Source organism: Macrotis lagotis, chromosome 2, assembly GCF_037893015.1.
Source record: "Macrotis lagotis isolate mMagLag1 chromosome 2, bilby.v1.9.chrom.fasta, whole genome shotgun sequence".
Classification (NCBI taxonomy): Eukaryota; Metazoa; Chordata; class Mammalia; order Peramelemorphia; family Peramelidae; genus Macrotis; species Macrotis lagotis.
In genome coordinates this window covers 298523769-298537102 of record NC_133659.1, presented here as the reverse complement: position 1 = coordinate 298537102, position 13334 = coordinate 298523769, and the positions used below count along the sequence as shown (strand labels likewise).

Here is a 13334-nt window from a genome sequence, read left to right as displayed (position 1 = left end):
AAAATTCATTGGGAGATTTAATTAGCACAGATTATCAAACATGGTGGCATTCTTAGCCAATTTTGCTTAATTATTACTCTTTGTTAATTGGAAAGGAGTTATGGGAAATTAATGTCAAAGAAAAGCAAAAGGTACTAATAATGATTAATAAATTAAAAATAATTACCAAGTCTCTATATGGCTTATCTTGAACATGCAGAATTATTATGTAATAATCAACATCACCAAATGTGATTGCACATTTAAAAAAAGACTTGGAAACTTGTGACTATCAGAAAACTTGATAGTGCGTCAATTTTAAACTTAAAAAAAATGAAGATGTAAGATAAATACCAAAAAAGTCCTACAAAGAAAGGAATGTGTTAAGAAATATTTTTACTAGTTGTTGGCTTTTGAATTGAAAACTGTTTTTGATCTGGATTATTGGCATTATTATCCAGCTAGTAGTACTGGCAGTGGTTCCAAAATGTAGATTTCCACATGTCATGAATATAAAAGGCTACATAAAGTTTACTAGGAGAAAACTCAAATATGTTGATACATGATTAGTAGTCAGTCAACATTTTAATTAAAAAAGTCTTTAAAAAGCAAACAAAAAGACTATAATCATTCTCAGTTGATCTTGCTATGCTCATTGGTAAGCTGAAGAGTATCAAGGTAAAAAAGGCAAACTGAGGAAACACAAAACAATAAAACTATTAGGAGTCTTAGATTTGCCTTTGAATGGAATGGAAAATATTTTGATTAGCAAAACTTCATAGATACACCACCCTTTATGTAATTAGCAGTGTGAAGCTATGGAATTGAGGCAAAAAATAGGCTACAATATAAACGCTACAAACTACCTAGTGGCTAACTCCAGTGGTTTGAATACTGGAATTATTTCAGAAACACCTCTCAATCATTTAGAGCTCTCTGACACACAAGAAGCAAGACTATATTCAGATACAAAGGAAAGTTCATATCCACAGACATTCAAACATATGATAAATCAAAAGCAATAAGACCTTCAAAAATAATTTCCTAGACTGGGACAAATAAAGGAATTATGCATTTTTCCCCCAAGCTCTGAAGTCTAATATATAATAAAACTCATGTGATACTAGAGATAAAATTAAACTTCATTCATTATAGACAGCTTCCATTATTCACATCTATTTCTTTCTTTTTTGGGGGGGGAGGCAAGGCAGTAGGATTAAGTGACTTGCCCAAGAAGAAGGTTTATTTCTAGATAAAATGATTCTTTTGGTGAAGGGATAATTCTTTTTCTTCTTTCTCCCTCCCTCCCTCCTTCACTTAGTTTCTCAAAAATGTTTATTGTACAATTTAGTTTTGAGTAAAGGAATATGTGGGGAAAAACACAACTGGGCAGAACCATAGCAAAATAAAGACTCTCCTTTGGAAAAAGCCCTCCAAATAAGATGGTTTCATTTTCTGAAAACTCTACCTTGAGTTAATGTTAAAACTGTTCACTGGCTTTGAAATTTTCTCTTTTACCTGTAATTGAATAAGTGATTATGAGGCTAATAAAGAAAAAAAAAGATGTTTTCATAATAAAACTGTTAACAGATGTTAAATAGGTCTTGCAAATAGCCTTTGGGCAAACAATGATTGATGCTGGGTGAATAATGAAAAATGCTGATTTCACTTATTTTATTACCTGTGTACCTCCTGGGGTCAAGGAAGACTTGTAAAAACGTTTGTGGGATGATAAAAGTGGAGTATTTATTTGCAAGGCTGGCATAAGTGCATTTAAGATTTGCTTCCCCCCCCCCCCCATTTCCTCTCCATTTAAAACTAGAACAAGTGAAAGCAATTTAAGGCAGGCCAAAAAGTGGTAAATATTCGTGTGATAGAAGATCATTTTCCCATCTCTTGCTCACACTGTTCTCTCAAATGCTCATAACCCAGGAGTGAACTTAAAACTTTATGATGGGATTTACAGAAAAAGTTAGGATTCCATATCCAGAATTTTACTTAGATAGCATTTCAGAAATACATCTACTGAATGTTCATCCATCTCAATATGAGTAAACCTATTTTAGCATATGTATGCAATAGAACATTGCTGCACCAAAAAAAAAAAAAAAACACATGAATGTGAAGAATAGAAGAAACATGGGAAGACATACATCATGGATTGATGCAAAATGAAATAAGCAGGATAATAATTAGCATAATGAGAACAGTAAAATAGAGAGAGGGAAAAAAAAGAGAGAAAACAATCAAAGACAAAAAAGTGATCACAGCAATTATAATGATCAAGCATGAATACAAAGAAAAAAGGGAAAAAATGTATCTCCCTCTCTACTTTTCAGAGATGAGGAAATTTAGGCAAAAAAGCTGTCAGACTGAGTGAATGTTTTGCTTTGTTTTCTGAAATCCTTTTTGTTCTCCCATCTTGTTTTTTAATTTTTTCTTAGGGGAAAAAATGCCTAGAGGTAAGAGAAAGAAGGAGACATATTTGGGGGGAAAGAGTCAAAAGCAAATACTCTGAGTTTTTCAAAAAGGATATAAATATATATATATATATATATATATATATATATATATATATATACACAAAATATTAATACCTTTTTTGATACTCTTGGTATTTGAGCCCTTATAAAGTATACTATAAATAAATATGATAAAATATTATATAATAAATAATATATGATCTGATCACTTAAAATTCATAGTTCTTCAAGAAAACTATTACTGAAAAATCAAAATATTTTTTGGTTATCTTTGACATCAGTTCTGATATGTATTGACTGGGTTTAACATAGTGTCTAACACATTGTAGATGCACCAATAAAAGCTTTTGCCCTATTTCTTTCCTTGTGTGACTATAGGCAAATCATTTAATGTCTCAGTACTCTAGGCAACTCTATAAAGCAGTAAGTCCAAGAAAAAGGGCAGCCAGCCTTCCTCCTCTGAGAGTGCTTGATACAACTAAATCAGACTCAGTCCCAATCCTACTCTGACAGTAAAAGAAAATTGGTGGAATAAATATACAACCACACTCAAAAGTAATATTATTATTGTTACTATTGTTTATATTATTTGTTTGTAATTATTTAGTTGTATTAGCTTGTTGTATTATTTATTGTGCTTTGTTTATACCTTATTATTAAGTTATTATTATTATTATTATTATTATTAGTCACTTCTGTCACAAATTTATAGTGGGGAATTAAGTAAGACCTTTAGCCAGGAAATTTTTTATATCACTTACAGAATAGTTGCTGTTCTACATCAATAGGAGATGTTTTCTCATCAGAATTGTCCAGTACCAAAGAAATCACAAGTCTATAATCCCGCCATCCATACCTCCCCATGTGCTTTTCTAATACATTTAATTTTTTTATTGTTATATATGTCTTCACTATGCAACTTCTTGAGTCTTTATACATTATTTTATAACAAATGAGCTCATTTTTATTTAGTGATTTTCAGGTTTTTAATCTACAACTAATGTGAGATACAGATTTTGTGATATAGGGGATGGATAAGAACCATATGGGATGGTTAAGCAGAAGTGGGTTGGGACGTAGATCCCTGGCAGGAACAACTATATCCCATTTGAAATCCTGAATTCATTTAAGTTTATCATCTAAGGATTGATATGACACAGATTTTCAAAATAAAAATTTTCAAGAGTGAAATTTCCAAAACTCCTTTAAAGGAAGCTAGGAATGAATATTTTGGTGGATCTGATTATCGTTGGGTTATATAAACTAGGAACTCTAACTCACCATGAGTACCTTGTTTGAGAATAAAGTTCTGGATCTGAAGTCCTTCCAACTTTCATATTCTACATAGCTATGGAACCCTTCAGACACTTAATTGTATGAGGGCCAGCAGGTGGCATCTTTGACCTAGAGTCAGGAACATGAGTTCAAATCAGCTTTAGACACTAGCTGAATGACCCTGAACAAGTCACTCGACTCTTTTTTACCTCAGTTTTCTCATATGTAAAATTACCTGAAGAAAGAAATGGCAAATCACTCCAGCATTTTTTTCAAGAAAACTCCAAATGAGACAAAAGTTAGACAACTACTAAAAAATGAATAAACAGTGACAATGGTCAGATCTACACTTTGGGAAAAAATATTATGGCAGCTGAGTAGAAAACTGACTGCATTGAGGAAAGATCTGAGTCAGAGAGACCCACAAACAGACTAATGAAAAAGTCAAAGCATGAGGTGATAAGAATCCAAAGAAATAGCTACGTGGATTGAGAAAAGTAAATAAAGCTATATGGGTACAATATATAGATATATACAACTATATCTAGCTAGCTTAGGTATATACACACGGTGTTATAAAACAGTGAGAGAGACAAAGTGTTGAGAAAGATGATTATATACATGTGTGAATAGACATATAAACACACATGTATATATGTATATACATGTATATGTATTTGGAGAGTATAGTGAGATTAAGTAAGGAAGTGAGGATGGTATGAAGTTTGTGAACCTGAAATATAGATAGATAGATAGATAGATAGATAGATGGATGGATAGATGGAGGGATGGATGGATGTTTGGATAGAAAGACAGACAGATTATAGATAGATAGATAGATAGATACATAGATACATAGATACATAGACAGAAAGACAGATGATAGATAGATGGTAAATAGAAATAAAGATTAGATGGATGGATAGATGGAGAGATAGATAGATAGATAGATAGATAGATAGATAGATAGATGATAGATGAATGATAGATAAACAGACAGACATATGTTTGTGAAAGCATTTATGTATATATGTATGCATGTATGTACAGTGAGTTCTAGTAAGGAACTGAGGATGATACCAAGTTTGTGAACCTGAGTGACTGGAACAATGGTGTTAATAGATAATAAGATAGCAATAGAGAAGTTCAGAAGAGGGAAAGATTTGGGTGAAAAAAAATCTACATGCTGAGTTTGAGATGCCCCAAAGGTTGTGATGCAGAACTGGAGATCTGAGCTGAATAGAGAGAGCTAGAGTTTTCTACATAGAGCTGATCATTGAAGGACTGGAAAAAGCTCTCTCCTCATTTCCTCTTTTAACATTGCTCTTAAATCTCTCTGGGCCCTACAAATTTAATAGGATTTGGAAATTCTCTCTAATTGGAAATGTGGAGTAGTTTCAACAGGAAATCCCTGCAATCAGAAATGTGGAAGTTTCAGAGGAGAGGGACTGAGATGAATAAGCAGATAGAAAATCAGCTTAGGAAGGAAAGAGAAGGGATAAAGTCAGAAATTTCTGAAAACAGTGGTTTTAAAGCAGGTGAAATAAAGAACAGCTTGGAAATGATCTGAGAAATAGCATAACATAGTAACTAGAAAGTCAGATTCAGAGTACAGACACCTGGGTTTCAGGTCCTGCCTCTGATCCATGACGACAGAGAGCATGCTCCCATACAAGCTATTATCTCAATAGCTGAGAAAACTCTCCAATATTAAGGAAAATAATAGTTCCTCCCTGGACGCTCTTTATTCTGATGAAATCACAGTTCCTTCTCCTTCCCCCAACCCCCCAAAAAATGAAAAAAGAAAAATTGGTTAAATTAACTTTTAAATCAGTTTTTCTGGTACAAGATGGAGAAGGTCTGACCACACAATATTTTTTCCAAAAAAGATGAAAGGGGGGAATCTAGACCACAGGCTCAATATTAGTTGGCTATATAATATCACCCCAAAAAGCTAATTTGATTTCAGGTTACATTAAAAGAGGCATGTCAGAAGCTAAAGAAGTGATAATCCTACTATGCTCTTTTCTATTCAGATCAGAAGTATTCACCTTTATGCCCCAGATTTTAGGAAAGACATTGAAAAGCTGCAGAATATACAGAAAAAGGCAGAAAGCATGAATCAATCTTTGAATTCATGAAAGGATTAAAAGAAATGGGGATGTTTACCCAGAGTGGAAATTTTAAAACTATCTTTCAGTTTTTAAAGGATGATTGTGTGGAATAGGAATTAGATTTTGCTGTTCACTGCTTTCTCTCATTGTTGAGTTCTTCCAAAAGCTTGTATTTGGGGGCGGGGGGGACTAGAACAGCCATCCTTCATTCTCTGGACTAAACCACCATGCCCTCCTACTCAGGGACCTCTTTCCCCAACAGCTTCTGATGCTCAGTTCTCTTTTAGGTGATATCTTCCCACATTAGAATATAATGTCCTTGAGGGAAGGGTTGTCTTTCTCTTTGTATCGCCTCTTCATTGCTTAGCACAGGGGTACATAATAAACAGCTAATAAATAATTGTTGACTGACTGCCCTGAAAGCAGAAATGGGCAGATGCAGAGGCACATGTGATCTTAAGGCAAAGAAAGACTTTCAATTATGATTTTAATAGAATGCAAGTTTCTTGAGTGCAGGAACTGTTTCATTTTGTCTTTGTATCACCTAGTTTTAATAAAATGTCTGGCAAGTAATAGGTATCTAATAAATGCTTGCCAGATGAATGAAAAAATATCTAGCAACAGAATAGGCTACCCCAGGAGACACAATGCCCCCTTCTGACCCTCCCTTTTGAAAGTCCTCAAGCAAAATTCAAGGACTGCTGGATGTGTAACAGAGGTGATGGCTGTTCATGCCTGAATTCAAAGGTAGATTTCTGCAATCCTGTTTGGTTTAAAAGAAACAGATTTTTAAATTTCATTTCCATGTAAGTCCTGGGATGGATCGTATGATTAAGTTATGGAAAAATTGCCTTCATGACTGAATGTGCAGCAAAATTCTGCACTGCTATTCCATTATACCCATCCATATCTATAAGCAACAAAAAGCAAAATACATATCTATGTAAATATGTATCTATATATTAGTACTGTTTTTAATCATCTAGTTTTAATCATCTAGTTCAACTTAATATGTTATTAACTTAAACAGAATCCTGCACAGTTATTCCAGTATACCCATCCAAATACGTAACAACAAATAGTAAACTACATATATATGTAGATAACTTTATACATATTATATATATGCACATATATCAATGCCATTTTTTAATCATCTAGTGCAACTTAATATGCAACTTAAACAAAATCTTACATATTCCATAGCATACTGCTATTCTGGTATACCCATCCATATCTTTAAGCAACACAAAGTAAACTACATATATCTCTATTTATCTATCTATCTATTTATCTATCTATCTATGTGCTGGTTTTTAATCATCTAGTATAATTTAATATGCAACTTAAACAGAATCCTGTACAGTTATTCCAGTATAAGGTATACCCATCCATATCTGTAAAAACCAAAATTAAACTACATCTCTATCTCTATCTCTATCTCTACATCGACATCAATATTCATATCGATATTGATAAATGGATATATTAGTGTTATTTTTAATCATCTAGTTCAACTTAATATGCAAATTAAAGGGAATTCTACACAACTATACCAATACATATCTGTAAGCAATAAAAAATAAACTATACATATACATATATATATATAAAATGGTATTTTTTAGTCTTGTTTAACTTAATATGCAAAGTAAATTATACATATACATATATATATATATATATATATATATACAAGTGATTTTTTTAATCAGCTAGTTCAATTTAATTTATTATGCACACAAGGCAGGTAAGAATCTGAAAACTTAAATTCTCACAGATAGTCAGTAGGAAGCTGAGATTGGTATTCAAATTTCCAGTGTCCAGATAAGTGTTCTATTCACTAAACTACAATTAGCTGCTCCTTCATTGTTTGTGCTTTGTGACATATGAAAAGGAGCCATGAAATCCATTTTTAGCCAACTAGGTGGTCTCCCCAGGGGATAGATAGTTATGCTTAGGAGAATGGAAAGCTTATGTTTGAATTCTATCATTACTCTGATCAATTCACTTAAACACTCGCAAACCATTTCCTCATCTGTAAAATGGAAATAAAAATAGTAACTACCTCACAGAATTGTTAGTGAGAATCAATGATGTAAAACATTTAAAACATATTGTATGCCTTGAAATACTATAGAAATTTTGTCATTATTATCTTTAATAAAAAACATTATTATAATCATTTTTATTATCGTCATCATCCTCATCTTCATCATCATCATTATCCTTAGAATCACTATTATCTCTAAAGAAAAGTTTCGCCATAGCTGGAAAATCTCTTTTAGGCAGACTAAAAAATTGCAAAGCTAAATGTAGCATTAATAGATTCATTTTCTAAGTTACTAACTGTTAAAACTAAAAATTTAGCAGAACCAATTCCCCCTTGTTGAACTATATCCTAATGTTGGGGCTCCTCCTGCCACTCATTTGGCAGCTTTGACTATCATATATTATTTTGGATATTGATTTATTTCCCTCCCTTGACCTTGTCTCTTCAATTAGATTTAAAGTTCCCAGGGAGCATATGCAATGAAACCATCTTAGGACTTTTTTCCATCACCATAACCAGGCAAAGGGTCCTGCACATATAATGGCTGTTTGGTTTCTTGTTGATATTAGTTGGAAGAAAGTAAATAAATCTGCCCCAGATTCTATTCATAAGAATGATTTAAAATTAAGATCTGGAATTGCAAAAGACATATTGTTTATAGACCTTGTAATTCAGCCAGAGTTTTCTTATAAAGCTTCAGCATTTCATCGAAATCACCAAAATAACTTCATTCAATATTTGTTATTTGAGTTTCAACTACAAAAGTAATGCTTCCTCACCGATCAAAAACATTTAATGATTATTATACCTAAGTGGAAAAATCAGCAATTTTGATTTTTTTAAAGCATTAAACACTCATCAGGTTTCCTCACCTCCAATTCCTTTCCTTCCTTTTGATTTTTTTCCATTTCATTTTTAAGTGAACCTCAAAATTTGGGCAGAAAAGAATGTCAGCTTCCTCAACACCAATCGATTGGCAGCTTTCTCAAGGCATTTTTCCAGAACCATAATTCCCTATTCTAATCTCCATGGAGGGTTGGAAGAAAGGTGGAATGAGTTTACCTAAAACATGACTGGGGTTTGGAAATATCTGCCAAACGTCACATTGAATTGAAATTCAGGAAAAAAAAAAGGTGAATTTATTCTGATTTGGGTCCTTGGCCAAATTCTCCTCTAACTTTATAAGCAAATTATTCAATAAGTATATGAAAGAATTAGCATAGTAGCCAAAGGCTCCCAAGACTTCTAAAACAGTACTGTATTTGAGCAAACATGGAAAGGAAAAGATTGATTAATTTCAGTTAATGGACAAGCTAGCACAGGTACTTCCAATTGTGACTTGCCATTCTGAGATCATACCCTAGAAAAAGGAAAATCATCTTTTTGTATGATCCAAAGTTAGTATCTTTATCAACAAAGACAAAGAGCAACACACCTACAACTTAGGATCCTACACAGTTGGTCTCAATTTTCAATTTAATTGATTCATCTAGGATCCCAGAGATAGAAGATGTCAGGGGGCAGACTAGAACATTTTCATGACTATAAGACCAGAACCCTGGCCAATGGATGCCATCTTGCCCCTCTTCCAAATCTGGATTCAGGAAAACTGGAACTGGAGTTTTACCCTGGATATTTGCTAACTGTGTTACTTTTGGGAAAATCTTATTCATCTCAAGCTTGCTTCCTAATGTGTAGAATGTAAATTTTTTCATAGGGTTGTTGTGAAGATCAAATCAAACAGGATCATATATGAAATGCTATTTGAAAAAGTGCTGGCCTTTAAATCAAAGCAATGCTTGAAATATTAATATGAGCACCACTGCCATCAGGACTGAACAACCACATAACATTCACCATGGCACCATTCAGAGTTCTAATCTGAACATTTATTAGGCAAAAAACTAAATACTAGAGATACAATTAATGGAAAAGGAAGATATTCTCTTCCCTCAAGGAGTTTATAATCTCCAAGGATAGATAACATACAAAAGGAGCGATCCATACCCAAAGCTCCACTGTATCACTTACTTGTTCTAATGGTTGTCCTTCATTTTAGAAGAAGACCACAACATTAGGAAGGTGCTTCCATGACAAGCATGTGAATTGGCTTTGAGTGAGGAGGGTGCTAGGCTAAGTAACCAGCCTCACTTTCTCCTCCAGTGCTACCTGGGTCCAGTGGCCAGATATAAATCAGGGCAACTGGAGATGGTCCTGGATGCCAGATAATCAGGATTTAAGTAACTTGCCCAAGATCACACAAGTAGCAAGAGTCAAGTATCTGAGGATGGATTTGAACTCCCATCCCCCTGATTCCAAGACCAGAGCAGGAAGAGTGGAGTTTTACTCTTAGCTCTCCCTGACCAGTTGTTGTACAAGTGTTTGTAACACACATTCATGATAGGTCCCTTTGTTGGAATTTTTTAATGACATTAGAAGAAAACAGAGAAAGAGGGAAATGACAATGAGACTTTTCATTATGAGGGACTCACAATGTGTAAAGTTCCTTCATCAATGCAAAATACAAATTGTCTGTGACTTAGTAGATCAGTAGAAAGTTATCTGAAAAACACAGAGGTTAAATGACTGTCCTGGACTCACACAGTCACTAAATTTGGCATCTGAACTCACATCCTTTTGAACATAAGCCCAGACTCCATCAAATATTAAATGATGCCTTCAAATGGAGACATAAGAAAAATCATAAATGCTATCCAGACTCATTCCAAATTTATTTAGCATTTTAAGAAGTATGTATACACACACACACACACACACACACACACACACATATTCTTCACAGAATGAATATAAACAAAGGTCACTTTTACAATGAGATCTAAGTGAAGCAATGACTGAATAAAACTGAGTTCAGCACAGAAAGATTAAAGCAATTAGTAAATGAAATCCAGCCTCATGTTGAAAGGTCTGGGATGATTCTTTCATTTTCTCATGATAGAAAAGAGAATTCTTTAGTCATTCATTCTATATCCTCTTTGAAGAGCTGCAAATATACCCAATTTCTTAAATATATAGATGACCGATCAATTCTATCCCTCAGGAAGCCAATGACCCAAGAGCTAACACTCACTTACTTTGTACATAGAAGGTATGATCTGGTCCATTTTCAGTCTGTGAAAGACAAAGACATCGTAGACCGCTGACACGGCCAGCACCGTCACACCTTGTTCCTTCCACAACATACTGCAACCTGCACAGAGTCCCGTCCCTAGGAACCAGCCCCAGGTACTCAAGGAATAGCCTCTGGTGGAGCAGTGCTTCACGTAACACAGCAAAGAGAGCAGGAAGAAGAAGCTGGCTCCCACGTCGGCCCTTCCTACGATGCCCGCCACGGCTTCGGTGTGAATTGGGTGGGAAGCAAACATTAGACCGGCCACGAAGGTCCAGTGTCCATTGCCAAGGAGTATCTTGGAGAAGCTTGTGAAGAGACCAGTGACTGCCGCATGAAGCAGAACATTGACAAGATGGTAGCTCCAAGGGTTCAAGCCTCCAATGGCATGATTAAAACGAAAAGAAAGAGTACAGAGTGGTCTATAAGACTTGTGGCTGCCACTGTGGGTAAGAAGAGTTCCCCAAAAATCATTGTAGAATATGTGAGTCCATGGCGTTTCTGGGAGAAGATCCTGATTAGTCTTGATAGCTCGGCTAAAAAACAAAATTATTTTTTAAAATAGAATTAAAAATAAAATACATTTTAAGTGGGAAAAAATGCAGTTATATCATTCCCTTAGTTCTAATGCTATTTGCTGGATGAGCCAGAGTCTAACCTAGGAATAAATGCCTAAGACCTGATAGGTTATAATTAAAATTTAAAAGAAATACAGAACTGACAAACTGACAAAGAAAGACTATCATCGCTGGGGTGGGGGGAACTCTCTCCTCTCCCCTTCACTGTAATTGTCTGTGTCCTTTATGACTTAGCTAGAGTCCCACCACTGATTTTTCTTGATCGCTCCAAGCCGTGTGAGCTCCCCATTTTGATTTCCTACAGCTATTTCTACCCAGTTGTCTCATTTGGTCATTTTTCCTTGCTATTTAAATGTTCCATGTGTGTATGTTTCTTGACTCCCAAATAGTCTTTGAAGTGCTATAAGGCAAAAATGCTTTTCATGTTTACTTAATAGCACCTTGGATAATATGACACACAATGTAGTAAATATTGCCTCAACAAACACCTAACATAGACGATGCCAAACCAAAGAAAGTTTCCCTACTTCCCAATTTGCCATCCGCATAAATGCAGTAAGCAGTCCCTAAGACATCAGGCAGTGAACAGAACAGATTTTAAAACCTTCCAGTTAGTAAGTGTTACCAGGGCTTCAGCAGAAGTATTAACAGATGGAGGGATATATATTGTTAAGATTTTCATACTTACTTTGTAAACATCTCTTCCCAACTCCACTCTGTCCAACCTACTGTAAGCTCTTTGAAGGTAGCAACAGAATTATAAGGTATTTTTTTCATCATTGTAATTATAAAAGGTGTTTGATAAATAGTTGCTGATTTGAGTTTCCAAGTAATCTTCTCATCCCATCACATCTCACATAAAAGTCTAATAGATTTTATTTTAAGGGTACAAAAAAATAAAAAAGATCGAGATCTGAAAATCATTTTTGTCCATTAGTCTATCCATGACATTATTCCATTGTTTTTTGTTTCCAGTATTAAAATAGATTAAGGTAACAGGCTTAGAACTATAGAGATATAGTTGTGTCTAACACATGAGAAAATGAAAATGAGGTTGAAGATGACTTCTTCAATATCACACAAGTGATGAAACCATACTTTAATACTCTGATAATTGACTGTCACATTATTTTAACAGTTTGAGTTTTGAATTTCTCTTTTTTTCTATACAAAGTACAAGAGTTACATGTCTCTGATGCATTCAATGTAAGAGGAAGATTCAAACCCAGGGCTTCTCCAAGTATAATATCCTTTCCTTGGCAGCACATGATTAGAAAACTAAGAAGGAGGTGGCTTCGGTTGCCTCGAGACCAAGAAGGCTTTGAGAATTATCATCAGATCATGATGTTGGGAATCATCTACTAAGTCATTAGCATCTTGGGGGCAGAGGAGATGGCATAAAACAAGGCTGCAGATTTCAAAAGCATTCATTCTGAAAGATATTGGGTGCCAAGGAAGGCAGGTTTAAGAGCATAAAGCAATGGGTACTGGTACTCTAAAGTAAACTTCATTTGCAATGGACTAATCCTATCTATTTTTCCACAGTTCTCTCTATCAGATGAATTTCTCCAGAGTATTAAAACATTCTGAATGCCTTATAATTGGTTGTGGCATTTGAGGAAGGGACAATAGACTTGATGAAACCACATTTTGAATAACACTAAGTTAATTGACTGCATACCATCTTTTAATAGTTTGACTTTGAGTTTTGATTTTTTTCTA

General features: G+C 34.4%; 1 protein-coding gene across 3 annotated transcripts in view; it reads right to left on the bottom strand.

The window, feature by feature from the left end:
* Positions 1–13334, bottom strand: part of TMTC2 (transmembrane O-mannosyltransferase targeting cadherins 2) — a 525981-nt gene that overhangs the window by 312470 nt on the left and 200177 nt on the right. For 2 of the 3 annotated variants that reach the window (XM_074226527.1, XM_074226526.1), the window contains one exon: positions 11000–11570. The exons of the other annotated variant lie outside the window; for it this stretch is intronic. In XM_074226527.1, coding sequence (XP_074082628.1) covers positions 11000–11570 — 571 coding nt within the window. The remainder of the gene's footprint in view (positions 1–10999; positions 11571–13334) is intronic. 3 annotated transcript variants of the gene reach the window in all.